At 39.0% G+C, this 18,248-nt stretch overlaps 1 protein-coding gene across 3 annotated transcripts in view; it reads left to right on the top strand.

Moving 5' to 3' along the window:
• The first annotated feature begins 1,017 nt into the window (after nucleotides 1-1,017).
• The window catches only part of SERINC5 (serine incorporator 5), a 33,109-nt gene continuing 15,878 nt past the window's right edge, over nucleotides 1,018-18,248 (top strand). For 2 of the 3 annotated variants that reach the window (XM_083356542.1, XM_083356543.1), the window contains exons 1-4: nucleotides 1,018-1,420; nucleotides 13,579-13,746; nucleotides 16,935-17,113; nucleotides 17,331-17,413. In XM_083356542.1, the coding sequence (XP_083212668.1) occupies nucleotides 1,394-1,420; nucleotides 13,579-13,746; nucleotides 16,935-17,113; nucleotides 17,331-17,413 (457 nt within the window). In that variant the 5' untranslated portion in view covers nucleotides 1,018-1,393. Of the gene's footprint in view, nucleotides 1,421-13,578; nucleotides 13,747-16,934; nucleotides 17,414-17,795; nucleotides 17,869-18,248 lie in introns of those variants that run through there. The other variant, XM_083356544.1, reaches the window with a different exon arrangement.

The raw sequence follows: 18,248 nt of genomic DNA, 5'->3' as shown, positions 1-18,248 counted from the left end.
CCAGAATTCCCAGAACTTTGTGGACTTCAACTCCCAAAATTGCAGATTGAGAAACACTGCCCTAGGCAGATTCTGAAAGCTGTTGAGATCCAGGAATTTAAGAATGTCAGTTCTTATAATCAGTGCTTCATAACGTTCAGAATTCCCCTTGTTTCTTTTATAATTCACAGAATTTTCATTTTTCTAAAACTAGACTGACATTTTCACATTCACTTTGTCTTTTTTTTTTTAATTTAGTCATTAAGATGAGAACCAATAGAATTGCACCACCAAATGCTGGACAGGGAAAAGAAGGAAAATTGGTACTGTATAAAAAGACTGCATTGTAGCTGAATCTGCGTTGTAGCTACCTCTTTGTCAACGGGTTGAAAAAAAAAATAACACGCTTACTGCATCGTAAATACAAGTGTGAGTAGAACACACAATACGTGAAAAAAAAATTGTAAAACGTATGTAAAAGCAACTGCAGAGACAGGCTCTGTAAAAAAAGATGGGGAAGCACCCACGCTGCTTGAACAATTGAGAAGCTCTGCATCTTTCCTTGCCAACATTTTTTTTTAAAAAAAAATGGACCGCGAGAACCAAGCTCCAGCCTCATCCAGCAGAAAGGGGCTTTCAGATGCAAAATAAAATGCAAGGGGTGAAAGCGAGTCCACTAGGCCAGCGTTTTCCAACCTTAGGAACTTGAAGATCCGTGGACTTCAACTCCCAGAATTCCCCAGCCAGCATAGCTGGCTGGGGAATTCTGGGAGTTGAAGTCCACGCATCTTCAAGTTCCTAAGGTTGGAAAACGCTGCACTAGGCATTTTCTCCTGAAACCGACTGATGCCCTGACCTCCCCGCGAGTTGCCCTCCCGCAGAGCGCTAACCCGCGAAGGACGCTTCCCTTCCTCGTAAACAAGCGCGGTCGTCCGTCTCCAACTCCTCCCTCTTCCCTCCTTTCTCTCCCGGGAAGCCCAAGCCGCCTGGCTTCGCGCCTGCGCTTCATCTCCGAGCCCAGCAGAGCCCTTGGGGCGTGTGAACGCGGACAGGTGGCCTGCTGCTGGGGTTTACCCGATCCCTCTTCCCTCTCCCGCTCTGCCTAAGACGGCCCCCGCACCGGAAAGCCATCTAGCTCCTTAGAGGCGAGCTGACGACAGCGGAAGCCTAATCCCAGAGTTTGGGCTGGGCTGGAGCTAGCTGTCTCTCCGCCCGGAGGGTTGCACCCAAGAGGTGGGTCAGTCTCTGGACAGCTGGGCGCCGGGGCCACACGGCAGCAGGCTGCGCTCGGCGTTTTCTGCGCCGGAGGGGGACCCCGCATCTGTCCGCCGACGACGATTTGCCGGGAAGAGGCCGCCAGACGCCTGAGGAGTGCGGGCAGGTGCGGGGAAGAGAGCGTTACGCGGCGTCGACCATGTCTGCGCGCTGCTGCGCCGGCCAGGTAAGGCGCGCGCGAACGCAACCCCCGCGATTTCTGTCCCGGGTAGGGAAGCCTTGCTAAACGGCTCCACCCTGGCTTCGTGGCAGGCAAGTGTCCGTGGGGGCTGCCTCAGCGCCTCTTTTCGCCGGACAATGCCGTTCAAGCCGCGCCTTCGCGTTGGGGCAGGAAGATGCGCTGGCGGTTGCGCTTCTCCGGCAGAAGCCTAGCTCCTGACCGGATCGTCCACCCATTTAGGTGATTCTGGGCTCGAACTAGGATCTAGCTGAGCTCTTCCTCTGATTTCTCAGCTGCAAATCGCTTTCCCTGTCGGTTGAGTGGGCGTCGGGGATCGCTTGCCGTTTTCACAGCCTTGCTTTAGTTGTTAAACCGGAAATCAGGGCCAAGCTGATGATTGCAGACTTGGATTAAGATATATCTTTGTTTTTCTCTGGGTCAGTTTGTTATAAAGTCCTGCTTTATTACCGGGGGGGGCTGTCAAAGGAATTTAGCAAAACAATAAAGAAAAGACTCACTGAAGAAGTCGCTGCTAATATGTGTGTTTTGATAAAACAATAGCTATTATATTATTTAGTTACAATCATGTCCACGGTTGTCATCATGCAACCCAATCCCAATTTCAGTTGCTTGGAATTTGTCTAAATTCAGTACTATGCATTTTTTGTAACGTTTATATCTGTATTTGCTTATCCTAAGAAAATTAACTTTTCTGCTGTGTGGTGGAGTTTATAACCTTCTGCTGAGCTATGATTTAATGAATAAAGCATAGTTGCTTTAAATAAAGCATGAATAAAATTATTAGTGCAGCATATGTGCTAGGTTACTATAATAATTTGATGAAGGAAATCATGTATAAATGTGCTGCCTCCAAACTTTCCCTTGTACTGTTAAAAATGTATACCCTCTTCCAAACAAGCATTGAACAAGAAAACTGACAGTTTTCAATTAGGAACAGCAAATCTCTAGAAAAAAAAAAGATGCACTTACTTTCTATGCAATAATTAACATGGAGTTGTTCTGGAAATGGAGGAAATTGACCCCTTCCCCCAATATAATTTTGCATTCTGCCTGCAGAATAAGAAAGAAGAATTGGGATTCTAAATTCTAGATCCAATTCTACCTATTTTCATAAGTCATAACATAAAGGAGTGTATAAGTGTTCTCTAACTGTGCATGTGAAATATGTTAATATATGAAAGTGGTTGAAATTTGATAGCATCTTAATTCACAACTGGTGACCATGTGTACAGCTTCTATAGAATTTGGAATCCAGTTGACAATCCAGCCATGTGCACTTTTTACCTTGTATGTTAGTTTCATATCCACCGAGTGTCTACTGAAGTTTAAACCCTATGAATAGATTTTCTTTTTTATTTTTTGGTACTACAGTAATTTTATTAAAGATTATACCATAGTTACAACAGTAAAAACTAATATGAACTTTAAAAATAGTATAAAAGGTGCAGAAATATAAAGAAAAAATAGGAAATAAGAATATAGTGAAGTAAAAGTGATATATACATAAGTTATTTCTCACCATCACAACTATAAACAATTTTACTAACACATCACCTCCTCTTAAATGCAACCAATAATCTCTTCTTCCTCTATCCCATCTTTTATCTATATGCCAATTTAAAAAATATGTCAGTCCTGGTGTCAGCAAAAAAGTCTTTTAAGAGTCATCAAAAATAACATTTTAACCTTGGTCAAATAAACTATATTCATTCCTTTTAATTCTTCTAATCTTAATCTTTAGCCATTTAAATAATGTCATAAAACCTAACCCTTCCAATGAAATTCTTCCAAACTTTAACAAGCCTCTTATAAATCCAAAATTATCCATCTCACTCTTGGTTTACTGTTTGTATAACCCTTTTAATTATTAAGTAATCCGCCAGTTTCTTTATCAGTTCACATCTTTTTCCATGGCATTCTTGTAGGCTGTAATTTGTAAATCCAGTTTCAGTTCAATCTCAATTTTGTCAAGTAAACTTGTTCCTCTTCCAGAACATGTTTTGGCACAGTTTCCCCATAGAGGCAGATGTCTCTGTTGACACTATTAAAATTAATATTTGAGTCCATTACTCAAAAATATCCTGTTTCTGTAAGTCATTACAATTTTTTGTAGTTTCTGTTCTCTTTTAATTGTAATCTTTAGTTCTCTCTCGTGTCCAGTTTTCAAAATCTTACGTTTATTTAAAAAACTCAAAACAAAAGAATTTTCCCATGGGAAGGATTCTTCATAATTAATTCCAAATTCTTCTTTCAAATCTATCTATACTCTTAGTCTGTTTGTAACTGTCTAAAATTAAAGTTTTAATCATTTTGATGTGTCTCCTAAAGGTGCTTTTCCAAAAGGCAACTGGACTTTCTTGTTTAGTGGTTTTTATTTTATTTTATTATTTATTTATTTATTTATTTATTTATTTATTTATTTATTTATTTATTTATTTATTTATTTGGATGAGAAGCAAAATGTTTTCAAATGAAAAAACAAACAAGAAAGTACAATTGCCTTTTAGAAAAGCACCTTTGGACCAACCATGAACTGGATGACTGAGAATCTCTATAGAAATTCTTTTTTAAAAGTTCTTGGGGTTAAAATTCATTTCACTGAAGATTGAAGGAACTTACCTGGTGCTGTCAAACTTGTCCTAACAGCTGAAAAGCAGCTAACAAGCAATAAATGGCTAGTAAAAGTGATAGTGATCTTGTAAAAGTAATTAGAAAATTACTAGTTACTTGTGTAAATTTAGTGGTCTTTCAAAGGTATAGATGGCTGTTCCCATGTCTCCCAAAGTTCTAAGTCACCTGTTTTGCAATTTCATGAGGAGCAACTGTCTGGTGCACTTGTGGGTGATCTCAAGTCTGTCTTTGTCTGAACAGAAATTGCAAAGAGTTGGTCCACATGTAGGCTTTTCATTCTGCTATGGTTGTCAGTTCTGCATTTCAGAGCCATCTTTAGTCTGTCATTTCTTACTCTGGAAGTCCCCCAATCAAATTTTCTTACATTCCACAGAAATATTTTTGCACATCTTTAAAACCATTTGCATCAGAATGAAAAGCTAACAAAAAGCAGGAACCATGTAAAATTAGGGTGACTGCATGTTTTGTAAGATAAAACTTTTGATCAAACATCTCTGTCGTGACATTTTTTGTTAGTACTCAGGATAGATAGACTGCTACGGCAAGCATCCCTCTTAGTGACTTCATGGATACACACATATAGCTTTCATGGCAGTAGTATCAAAATGGTTGCCATTGGCTTCTTCCCAATTTTTTAAAAACTTCACAGTCTAGCCTATAGAGCAGCGTTTCCCAAACTTTTCTATACCCCGTGCCCCTTAGAACGCTTCTGATATATTCTCGCACCCCTTAAAAAGTTCGAAATAACAGCAACGAATTATGCATATACACTATAATTTTGAAACTTCTGAGCCTAATTTTTGTACCTCCTGGAATATCGTCTCACACCCCCAGGGGGTGCAAGCACCCCCGGTTGGGAACCCCTGCTATAGAACCACGATTTCCTCGTGGTCTCCCATTCAAACACTACCCAGGTTCAACTCTTTTCATTTTGAGTCAGCTACTTTATGCTAGTTGGATTGTGAGCTGTATTTAGTGATGAAGCTGACAACTGTTTTGTGACTATCATACTGCCAGTTTCTGACAAAAATAACAAATGCATTTTTTTACCATATGATGACAGAGAACAATTTAAAGCTAGCTCATCTTTTTGGCTACACACACTGAGCTAAGCATGGTTTGTTTACCAAACATTCATGAATAAGCCAGTATTGGATTCAGCCATTGTGCTAAATCAGACAAACCATAATGTAGCTTCAGGTGTTATTTTCAGTGACAGAGATCACATGTCTGCTCTCCAGTTCGAGTGAACTGAATTCCTAGATTAAAGAAATATATTTTCCTCCTTTAAAAGAGAAATGACTGCCCTATTACTTGCAAAGCGGTGATTTGTTTTTGCTTATATTTCACAGGAAACGGGATTTTACATGTGGCTTTTCTGTAGAGCGTCTCTTGAGACTAGAAGTTGACCTCTGTCTTAAATAAAGCAGCTGCAGTGGAAAACTTTAGTTAATTTTTTTGGGATTCATTGTATATAAATGTAATGTAGACACAAGATTGGCTATGTATACTTTTATTTACATTACATCTTGATTTACATATTTTTAAACTATAAGCTTGCTAGCTTTGAGGTCCTATTTAATTACCGGTAGTAAGAAATTAGAATTAACACTTTCTGATAAAATTAAGGGCCATTTTTTTAGCAGAAACTTGCAGAGGAAAATTTCTGCACCACAAGTTTTAGAATTCCATGGCATCATGAGAATTGGCTAAATTGGAGAACTACTAGGCTGAAGAAGAATGGCTTAAAGGCAGAGTGCCAATCTGTAGTATTAAGAAGTAAGCCAACTAAAAGTTTAGACAGATGTTAGTACTCAGAAATGTAGTGCTCCTATCTTAATAAATTGTAGTTAAATATTTTAGGGCTTGCTGCTATTTGACAAGAAAATGGGTTCTGGATAGTATAGACTGGCTGTTGTTTAAAAGTTTGTATATATTGTTTTGCTTGCTTTTTTAAAAAAATTGATCCTACAAATAAATAAATTGACTAGCTTGATAGCAACACCTAGCCAATTTTGGGTGATCTAGAAGGAAAAAAGTGACTTACGACTGGTCCTCGTAATTATAATTGTAATACAATCCCTATATTAGAATCATAGAATCATAAGCCTGGAAGGAGCCTTGGAGGTCTTCTAGTCCAACCCCCCTACCCAAAGCAGGAGACCTTATTGCATCCCAGACAAATGGCTGTCCAATCTTTTCTTGAAGACCTCTAGCAATGGACACCCAGAACTCCAGGAAGCAAGCTGTTCCATTGATTAATTGTTCTTACAGTCAGGAATTTCCTCTTTAATTCTAGATTGAATCTCTCTCTAACAAGCTTCCATCCATTACTTCTTTCCCTGCCACCAGATGCTTTGGAGAATAAGTTGACCCCTCCTCCCAGTGACAGCCCCACAAGTATTGGTAGACAGCTACCATGCATTATCACTTCTTACGATCCTGAGGCTATCCCTCTGTTAATGCAGGTCTGCATTGACTTTTTAGGTAGCTGCAGCACACTTCTGATTCATACTTAAGTGGTTTTACACTAGGACATCTAGATCCCTCTCAGTTTCTTCTGTTGAACCACGTAGTGCCTATTGTATACCTAGATAGAATGGGAACTCATCAAATTTGCAGACAACATCAAACTTGGGGGAATTGCCAACGCTTTGGAAGATAGATTCAAGATTCAGAAGGATCTTGACAGACATTGGGACCAATCCAATAAGATACAGTTCAGTGATGAGAAAAGCAGGGTCTTGTACTTAGGCAGAAATATACCTATTGCCAGATCACCTGTTGTAAAAAGAATCTCCTCCTCCTCGTAAATTTAAGGTAACACTCAATCATAAATTAATTTTGGTTTGGCAGATTTTGAGAAATTATAATGTGCAACTATGTGGGTTCCTTAAACTGTACTAGCATAGGAGTAGGGAATCTGGCCTTTTAGCAGCCTCAATTACGGTACTTAGCCAAGGAAATTGTGGTTTTATAAACTAGAGCTCCCCAGGCCTGCCTAGGACTCCAAGAAGTCACTATGAGAAACTGATAGATTGGTGTTTGCTTGTTCTAGTTCTATTACACTTAAAAGTACTCAACAGTATCCAAAAAAATTAATGCCTGTCAACATCTTGAATCTAAGAACACTAAGGCATCTGTACTTATTGCATTTTTAGGACTATACTAAACAGGTTTCAAGCTAAAGACTAAGGGCAGAATTCTCCACTTTTTTATGGATGTGAGCTAGTAGATGGAAACATACACATAGATTGATATGCAAACATGCAAAGATACATAAGTCACATTTTTAATTTTCACACCCTACTGATTTGGTGTACGTGTACATCCGTGTTTGTGTACGAATCTGTGTGTGTGTTTTTACTACTAACTCACACCTTCAATTCAAGGTTGACTTTTGGCAAGAGCCCAACCTAATCCCTGCAGTTTACTTGGTAAGGTTTTTGGAAGTGGTTTATCATTGCCTCCTTTCTAGGGTTGAGAGAGAGCAACCATGTTCAAGGTCACCCAGCTGGCTTTGTGCCTATGGTGGGACTAGAATGTGATCATGGTCTCCCAGTTTCTACCCTGGTGCCTTAACCATTACAACGTGCAGATTTTCTTTTCATGCATTTGCATTAGGATTTACTCTACATTTGTTGTATAGTCTCAAAATGGTGACGCTGTTTATTAGGAATTGCAATCAGGAAGTTCCTAGAAAAGGAATTTGGAGTCAACATGCAGCCTAAAACTGAGTTTCCTACCTCTGCCACAAGCAGTTAACATAGACATTCTCAGGAACTTGGCCAGGAGACAATTGTATTTTAATGGATGGCAAAAAGAATCCTTGAACTTTCTGGATCACAGCTCATTTATTTGACTGATAAAAGTGTTGACTGTAATTCCACCTTTCCCCTGGGAGTTGAAGGTGTTGGTTTTTTTCCCTACAACAATCCTGCAAATATTTTTAGAGAATTTCATCTACCAAAAAAAAGGCTTTGTTTCACATGCAGTCTGGAAATAGGCAAAGCAAATTGTTGGTTTCCTTTCTAAGATAGGAAAAAGTAATTGATTTTAGCAAGATATCTATATCTTTCTGATAGTGGCTGTGACAGGAAATCCAATAAAAGCAATTTATTAGTCTAGTTCAAAAATTTGTTTGTGGAGGTTGTGTGGTATAATTTAATGCTGCTGGACAACTAATTAATTTCTGCTGCTTGTATTGTATATTGGCCCCTTCAGAAACTAGTTTACATCTCTGAAATATATAACATTCTAAGCAAAGTGTTTGTGGAGATGAGATGCATGGTACTCAAATAGACTGCCAACAAAAATAACATAGAACAACCATATTGGATAGGGGCAGAAATTTGGCATTGAGAATAATAACTACACATCCCATCAGTGCTCCTAATATCAATACCCCAAATATATTGAAGGTTTATTCTTAATACAAAATTGTTCAGAAATATAGAAAACCACTATGTTCACGTTCTACAGTGATTTGGACTATATTGGATATGACTCATCCCAGCAAGCCATGTTTCACTCTAGCACTGATTACTCTGTTGTCACAGCCATTCAGTTGTGATCTACACAATAAGCATTCAGCATATACTTAATTTGTTTAGTAGCTGAAGCATGTTTTATTGATTTGCTTAATTTTTAGGCTGTTGGGCATATCATAGCTTAGCACTGTGTGTGGGCTCAATTATTTAGTGTATTTTCATAGTAATATGCCAATCTTATATTGAATAAAGACACACTGAATTAGTGGAATTTAATTTTGAATTGACATACATGCTAATGTTTAAAAAGAGAAACCCAGCAAGGAAAGAATTTTAAATGTTTCTGAATTCATCATTCAAACATGTTTTAAATAGTTATGCTTCATATGTAAACCTAAACTAGCTTTTGATTTTGTTTTATTTTAATCTGAAACCTGATACTTTTAGACTGTTATATATACTTTCCTCTCTGTGGAGTTCAGGTTTTTTTTTACTTCTGATGTTAACAAAAGTTGTGTTTTCTATTTTTATACAAGAATACAACCATAATGCTTCCTTAAGGAATGCCAGACATCTTCAGATGGTTATTTTATTACTCTATTAATTTTTGCCTATCTACTATATTATTTCCATTTTTGATGTCTTATTTATTTTTGTAATTTTCATATATTGAAAGTCACAATCCAAAAGGATGAGTTCTGTTAAAACCACAGGATAAGCAGATGCTTCTAGAGCATCTCATACTTGGCCCTGGCCTTAGTGCTCCTTTGAAAAACAACTGGACAAGTTAGTATTCATTAGAAAATAATGTATGCAGTTAGAAACTGAGCCAAGGAAGAAGTGTGTAGTTTGCTGCATAAGGGTCTTGCTTAAATTTACCTTAATTAAAATGTGGATAAATGTCTTGGCTCAACTGATGAATAAATACCAATATTTGAAAGCAGTAAACCATATTCTAGAGGTGAGAAATATTGCTTTATTTTACAGCCTTTTCTTTTTGAAAGCCTCTGGCCAACCTTGAGTAGTGTATCCTTTCTTCATGAGCAGACATAGTACAATACTATATAGTAGGGCTTTCCAACCTTTTCACCCACGTTGTACCACTTTTAGGATAAGGCAATATCTGAGTACCGCCAGTCGCCCAGCAAGGTGTCAAAAACTTGACCAAAAAAAGGGAAAAAATGATAAAGTACAGGTAGTCCTCGACTTACAACAATTCACTTAGTGACTGTTTGAAGTTACAACGGCACTGAAAAAAGTGACGTGACCATTTTTCACACTTATGACTGTTGCAGCATCCCCAGGGTCATGTGATTTACATTCGGATGCTTGGCAACTGATTCATACTTATGACGGTCACAGTATCCCAGGGTCATGTGATCACCTTTTGCAACTTTTTTGACAAGTGAAGTCAATGGCCGGGGGGGGGCGTGGCCAGCTCATCAGGTTGCAGGGTGCCCGGGGGGGCAGGGATGTGGGGAGGAATCTGTGCAACTTTGGTGGAGGGGCGTGGGACAGGTGTGGGCGCCTTCCTTCCCTCCCTCTCTCCCTCCCATTGTCCCTTCCTTTCTTCCTTCCCTCCCTCTGTCCCTTCCTTTCTTCCCTCCCTTCCATTGTCCCTCCCTCCCTCTCATTGTCCTTCCCTCCCTCCCTCCCTTCCTTCTCTTTTTGTCCCTTCCTCCCTTCCATTGTCCCCTCCTTCCTTCCTTCCCTCCCTCTTATTGTCCTTCCCTCCCTCTTCGTCCCTTCCTTCCCTCCACCCCCTCCGTGCCCAGGAAGGGACAAGGGGAGGAGGACAGGCTGCCAGCGTGGCTGGTGGCTGTGCTGCTGGTGGCCATGGCTTGAAAGGCCACTGTAAATTGCTGGACAAGAGCCACACAGCGTTAAGAGTAGAGTGGCGGGAAGATATTTGGGATGAGGGAAGGAGAAAAACAGGCATCCCCTGAAGGAGACCAGCAAATGGCCCCCATCCTCTTCACACACCTGTGGATTCCGGGGGAGGGGACGCTGCGAGCGGCATGAGAGTCCACATTACCTGCGCTACACCGCCCAAACCCCAGCCTGGTTTTGGTACACTTTCCTCACCACGCGAAGTGGCCGGGTGAGGCAAACTGGCGACATGCCGAACCTGCCTGTGCCTTCACAGAGGAGAGGCTGTCAGGGCTCAGCGGAAGCGCCAGGATCAGTGCTGCTTTCCAGGTGATCGACGCTTCTTCTGGGCTCAGCAGACACGCCGGGATCAGTGCCACTTTCCAGGTGATCGGTGTTTCTATTTAGATATTGCAGCAGCCTGAAAGATTCAGCTTTAATAAGAAAAAAAGAGGTTGAATCACTACAGATTACAAGTAGCAAACTGTGGATTAGCAAATCAAGGTTCAGATTTTTCAGCAGACAAGAATTTATTCAGTTTCAGCAAAACTTGCAATAACCTGCTCTTGAAAGAACAGTTGAGAAACCCTAGAGCAGAATCCCAGTTTCTGTAGGCATTTAAGAAAAAAAAAAGATTGTAGGGTGTGACTTTCTTCTTAATCTGTATTTTAATATCCAGTTTGCCTCTCCTGTGCCATTGGTTATGTAGATTGTGTTTCACTCAGTATGGATTCATATGTAATGTTGAGCCAAAAACACACAACACTATCGCTGTGGTTCATCTTGCCTAGGATTTTATCACTAGTCTACTGGGTGCCAAGTGAGATGAGGGCCGCATCAGCATTGCGATTGCCCTCAAGGGGCCGGGTGGGTATGGCCAGGGTGGGTGTGGCCTACTGGGTGGGCCTGGCTAGAGTGCATATGGCCTACTGGGTGGGCATGGCCAGCTCTACATCATTGGCATCAAGGGTGCCTATGGGGGCCTGGGCAGGAGTGGGACAGATCTGGGGGTCTCTGGCAGAAGGAGGGTCTCTGGGCCAGGGCCAAGGCAGTGGGGGCCGTTCCCTCACTGTTTCCAGGATGGCTTCGTGGGCCACATGAAACCACTTTGCGGGCCGGATCTGGCCCACGGGCCTTGTGTTTGACATGTCTGATTTACATGAACAATTTAAGAGTAATATTTTTCATGTTTACCTGTTAAAAAACATAATACTGTATACTTCAGTGAATAAAAAAAACATTCAAAAAGGTAATTAATCTATTTCTGCTTGGTTTTAGATGCTTAGCAGAAAGGGCAAACTGAGTTTTGTCTGATACAATAGTCAAAACCTTGATGGAATGTTCTGAGTCATAAATACAAAGCAGCATTTGCACAAACAAAGCCTTACCCTATAGCATTATCAGGTGGAGGATGGAATTAATAGGCTTGAACTATTTAAGTGATTTCCTTTTCTATGATGTGGTAGCATGTAGCAGAAGTCTATAAAGGACTTCATGCAAGGAGCACCGAGAAAATAATTTTATTTATAAACACATTAGAAGAACTTTTGCCCCATAACAGATTCTTGATTTTTCTAGAAGTTATTAAAACAATTATTCTTCACTTCCAATTTGTTCATAGGCAGGTGAAAATTACTACCATCCCAGCTCAGGAATGTATTTTCTTTTTCCTTCTTGACTATTGCCAGTTCTCCCTACAAATAGCAGACTAGGTGGATTTCTGTCCTCTTTTCTTGTACAGAAAGGAGGAGAAGTTGCAAAAGCTCTGGTAAGAGGACGAGCAAAGCATAACTTAGCCCAGGAGGTAACTAATTTGCTATTTGTGTAATGGTATGTGGGAAAGTCCTTGGGAGACAGGATGAAAAAGATAGAACATAGAATAGGGCGAGAAGGGACCTTGGAGGTCTTTTAGTCCAACTCCCTGCCAAGCAGGAGACTCTATATACCATTCTGGGCAAATGGCTGTCAAGTCTGTTCTTGAAAACCTCCAGTGATAGAGCACTCACAACTTTTGGAGGCAAACCATTCCACTGATTAATTGTTCTCACTGTTGGGAAATATCTCATCAGTTCTGAGTTGGATCTCTCTTTAATGATCTGCCATCTGTTACTTCTTGTCTTGCCTTCAAGTGCTTTGGAGAATAGGTCAACCCCTCTTCTTTGTGGCAGCCCCTCAAGTCCTTTGTTAGATTAGGCATACCTATTTCCTCAATCGTTGATCATATGATTTAGCTCCAGACCTCTTATCATCTTTGTTACTCTTCTCTAAATGCTTTCCAGGGTCTCAGCATCTTTTTTATATTACGGCAACCAGAACTACATGTAATATTTGAAATGTGGCCTCACTAGTGCAGTATAAAGTGGTGTTATAACTTCTTGTGATCTGGATGTTATTCCACTGTTGATCCAACCCAGGACTGCATTAGCTTTTTTGGCAACTGCAGCACACTGCTGGCTCATATGTAAGTTATGCTCTTCTAGATCCCACTCACAGTTGCTATTGTGAGCCATTCTATACCTGTGTGCTTGGTTTTTCCTGCTTATGTATTGGACCTTACTTTTCTCATTACTGAGTTGCATTTTTTTTGGATAAGTCCCTCCCTCTTCTTTTCACTAAACTAGACATACCCAATTCCTGCAACCGATCTTCATATGTTTTAGCCACCTAATCATCTTCGTTGCTTTTCTCTGCTCTCTTTCCATTGTCTCAACAATATAGTGTGTAATTCCAAAAACAAACTTTATATAGCCCAAGATGGGTCAAAACAAGAATACAAGTTTGTAATTCTATCTCAGCCTGATGTAGAACCATACTATTTTAATAAATGTAACAATTTGGATGGTGTTATGAGCCCATATATAAATACTACTGTTTGCCTTTCTAAGTCATTCTGTTGCTTTTTAAAAAAAATGTTCATTTAGGGTTTTCTTTTACCAAAAAAAAGATATCAAAACATTACAATTTTTAGTTCTCAGGATACTTTTATTAAAGGTTTTTGAGAAAAGGGAAAAGAAAATAAGAGAAGGAAAAATAAAACAATGAATAAACAGAAGTTACAAATGGATGTATTGGGAGGTCAAACAGATTTTGTTGTTGTTTTGCCATGTCAAAGAATAAAATTATGTTTTTCCTTTTTTTTTTAAACTCCTGTAGTTGGCCTGTTGCTGTGGTACCGCTGCTTGTTCCCTTTGCTGTCGCTGTTGCCCAAAGATAAAACAATCAACCAGCACCCGCTTTATGTATGCCTTGTATTTCATCTTGGTGGCTCTCATCTGTTGCATCATGATGTCAGAAACCGTAGCAAAACAAATGAAAGAACATGTAAGTAAAAGCATTTAATTCTTGGGGATCCAAGGAGGAAAAAGGGAGAGATGCTAGAATAATTTCTTGAATGAAAAGAAGATATTTTTGAAATTTGAAGGGAACTTACAGAATAAAGCACATTATATTAGACTTGAGTTTTGTAAAATTTTGGAAGGCATAATGATGAATACTGGACTGTTCTCATAATTTATGTCATACTTTAGCATTACAACATAGGTGTGTATGTGTGTGTGTGTGTGAACATATATTCATATGTAATTATAATAAACTCTCTCAGACATTTTGAAAGACCCCAAACTGTGTGTGGTTCAGCAATGCCAAATGTTTCATCCTGTTCCACTTTGAAAGTTGAGGAGTAGGAAGAGCCATACACTGGATAACTGTTTCCTCAAAGACAAAAAATTATTGCTCTCTGAAATTTGAGTGTTTGACTGCTTTGAATGGGAGTATGCAAACTAATCCTTTTTTGGAACTCTTGCCTCATTCCTCTAAGATTGTTGTAATTTAGTTTCTACTCCACTGATTATTTTTTGAAGTCGTCTCCTTCGAGTCAAGCTCTATTGCTTTATTTATTTAAAACATTTATACAGTTGCCCATCTTATAGCGAATTCCCAATCAGCTCCCAATCATCAATTAAAATAACATCAGTACAGATAGTCCTCATCTTACAAACAGTTCCTTAGCAACTGGTCAACATTATGGCAGTCACCCCGCCCCCAAGCTACTTATGTCCCAGTTCCAAAGTTATAGCCACTGTAATTCCTCCCACCCCCCTGCAGTTGTTCACCTTTACAGCTGACCACAAATGCTGCACCATCTGCCTCAATCCTCCACCAGGTCCCTGTAGGAGGGTTCTGCCTTAGCTACTGGAACTGAATGTTCAAAGGTTTGTATGGACTTTTATCACTAAATATGATGCTTCTTTTGTAGAAGCAATGGATAGATTTTCCTACAGTCAGTATCTACTAAAATTGCCACATTTTCTGTAAAACAATGTGAGCCAAGCTGACCGGACTGTGCAAACAGCCTTGTCTGTAAATGTTGCTGGTGAAGCAGTGTGCTACTGATTTCTCATGATGAGTAGCATAGCTTGCTAGTGCTTGTCCTTTTTTATAATTTTACTGTGTTGATTTCGAATGTTTGGTTTACTGCTGTCCTCATATGCTGCATACCCAGCGCTTTTGGGGGGGGGAGAACATTTGATAATATGTTTCTATAGTTAGTATATTTTCTCAGTTTAGTGCTGAGAAGTACCCTTTGCAGCATTAGTGGCTGTATGTAGCCAGGATTTTCAAAACACCTCTGGCAAGCCTTCCTGGTGGCTTATTGGGCAGAGAATTTTACTCCTGATCAATTAAATGCAGTATTACCGTGGAATGATTCTGTATCTGAAAAAAATAAAGCATTAGCTATGTTCCTGGTTTATTATGCTGAAAGAAATGTTTCCAGACATTATTAAAACAGTTTGGAGCAGTGTACTTTCTCAAATTCATAAGTTGCTAACATTGGCTAAGATAAGTGGAAATGCATCTAGACTTTGCCTTTCCAGCCAGTCTTTTTAAAATGATCATCCCTTACAATTTTCTTCATTGTGCTCTTTAATGTTGTAGTTACCTTATGACTTACCATGAAATCATTTGGGCTATTAGCAGGCATACATAATTTTGATCATTGTGAATGAAAGTACCCATGGTTTTGTTTCTCTATAGTAAAGCATGCCAACTGAGGAATTCTGGAAGTTGAAGTCAACGTATCTTCAGATTGTTAAAGTTTGAGAAACACTGGTCTAAACTCACCCACTGAGCCTCATGATTGAATGTGTTCTCTCACCCTCGTTTAACACATTATGATTAACGATTACAATTTATTGTGCTGGCTGTCTGCTCACAGAACTCCTTTTTCATTGGGGGAGGGAGGAGGTGGAGTCAAAATTTGCATCTGCTGCCCTATATAAAAAAAAAAAGCTAAGTACTAAAGTACTTCTATTTTAGAACATTACATTTCATTCTATCGTGAACTCTGTATAACAGCTTCTACATTTTCTTAGTTTAAGTTAAATTTATGTTCCATGTTATTTTTCTCTAGACCCTGTCAGGTTTTTCTGCAAACTGAGTTTAAACATGGGAAAATGTTTTAAGCTTGGAATGGTTGTCTCTGTTTATAGCCAAAAAAGAAAGCAAAGGAAAAAACCCAGCTACATTAATGTTCAACTTAGTTGCTACTTTCGGAACTCCATACCTATGAGGATATAGAGAAGATTTTATTTAACTGTAAATGGGTGTGGGTGAATGTATGTCTGCATATTTATAGATCAGTGCATCTATTTATAGATTGTTCCATTTGTGAAAGGGTGGGTACAAATTTTCATACGAGGCACAGCCCTAGGATGTGACCAAGGACATAGAAATGTGCTTTTAAGATGTTTTCTGAGTGTAGCTGAAAATTGTGTGGTGAGCTTGAGGCCAAAACGGGTTACTTGTTGATCTTTTTCTGTGCAATAAAGTGTGGCCTCAAAAGCAAATATTTAAGCAAGTGAGGAGAGGGCTGGAATTTTCCCATTTTTCTGCTTTTACTTCTGCAATGTTTTAAAAAACTTCTAAGCATTCAAAGAACATCAAGAAATAATGCTTTGCAACTAGTCCTTATTTAACAAAGGTAATTGGGACTGGAATTTCTATTGCTAAGCAATGCAGTTGCAAAGCATATCATCATATACTGTAACTATGCCACTTAGCAAAACCATTTCTCCCAGTCCCTGGTCCCTGTCATTAAGTGTGGGTTGCTAAGTGATAACCTCATGTGATTGCACTGCAACAGCCAGAACATTGTGGACCAGTCATAGGTTGCACCCATTCAGCACATTGTAAATCCAAATGGTCACTGAAGGAGTGGCTGTTAAACAAGGACCACCTGCACAGCAAAAGTTGGCAACTTGAACCCCAAAAGACATGTTTTGCTTTCCTATTTTCTAATGCTGCTGTGCAAACTACGCATGTTGTATGAATCAGAAATGAATTGCTAGGAAATGCAAATGAAGAAGCAGCATGGTTTCTAAATTTTATATATAAATAAAGATGCCTTGATTAATTTGAAAGTAACAGTTATCTCCAAACTGCTTAATATAGTTGTAATCATACACAGTTAACATTTCATCTTATCTACAGTACTTCATTGTTCATTTCAGATTTATTTTTATGAAACAATATGTCAACATATTCAAGCAGGTGACTCCTGTGAGAAGCTGGTGGGCTACTCTGCAGTTTATCGAGTATGTTTTGGAATGGCGTGTTTCTTTTTCATCTTTTTTTTACTCACAATTAAAATCAACAATAGCAAAAGCTGTCGTGCCTACATCCACAATGGGTAAGCGAGATGGATTTTTTCATTGAAGTTTTGTCTGTACTATAAACAGTTGCATTTCTTTACCAACGTAATGACATAGTTTATCTCTTCTTTATTTGTTTTACTTATATCTATTGTCCACATTTTTTCTTTGGTCAGATTTTAAAGTACAGTACAGTAATTCTATGTTTCTTTTCCGTATTTATGTTTCTTTTTCCTATTTTTTTTTCTTTTCCAGATTTTGGTTTATTAAACTTCTCATCTTGGCAGCAATGTGCTCAGGAGCCTTTTTCATTCCAGATCAGGATACCTTTCTTAAAGGTACACATTTTTTAAAAAGAACTGTTGTGTAATTTTCTCTACAGTTGAATATATACAGGTATCATTTTACAGGTGAGATATTGTAGGAAAAGAGCGAAGTGTTCTTTGGCACTTGTAAAAGTGACACTTGTAAAAGAGCAAAGTTTTGGAAAATCCAAATTTTTGACAGCACCACTAAGCAAGAGATTGCCTCATTCACATACATCAAAAGATTTAGGCAATCTCAGAAAACTTCAACCAACATACAATTAACATGTTACAATTGTTAATTGATAAGGTACTCATAATCTATCTTACATATAGTTTGCTTGTACATAACCAACCTGCTTTCCCCTTTTTCCCTTCCCTCTCTACTTACACCCTAACTAACATTGTACTTCAGTCTAGCTACTATATGCAGCAGATAAAAGTGAGCTACAGCTTACCAAAGGACACGTGTTTAACAGGAGATACAGGTATGCTACATTTGTTCCAAATTCAGTCTTTCACAACCAGTGTAGCTGTTGAGAGAAACAGCCATAGAATGGGGCCTTTTTATACCAGTCCGAGTTTTTTCTGGGAAAAGGAACAGAAGTGGGCATCTGTACTCTAGACAAAGACATACTGTAGCATAGGGGTGATAGGATTGTAGAAGGATGTAGATTAAATCAAACTTGCACACTATTATGTACAGTTAAAAAGTTATACAAAAACTGCCTTGGAAATTGTTATTTTTTAGTGGTGTGTTGTTTTTTTTGCAGATGTTGTGCAGCTGTTTCCCCATGTTCAGCTCATTTTAGTTAGAAATAATTGTGAAAGACTCAGATACAAGAATTTTACAGATCTATGTTGATTG

The sequence above is a fragment of the Vipera ursinii genome (assembly GCF_947247035.1).
Source record: "Vipera ursinii genome assembly, chromosome: 2".
NCBI lineage: Eukaryota > Metazoa > Chordata > Lepidosauria > Squamata > Viperidae > Vipera > Vipera ursinii.
The sequence above is the reverse complement of the archived record's forward strand: the minus strand, read 5'-3'. Positions and strand labels throughout refer to the sequence as shown.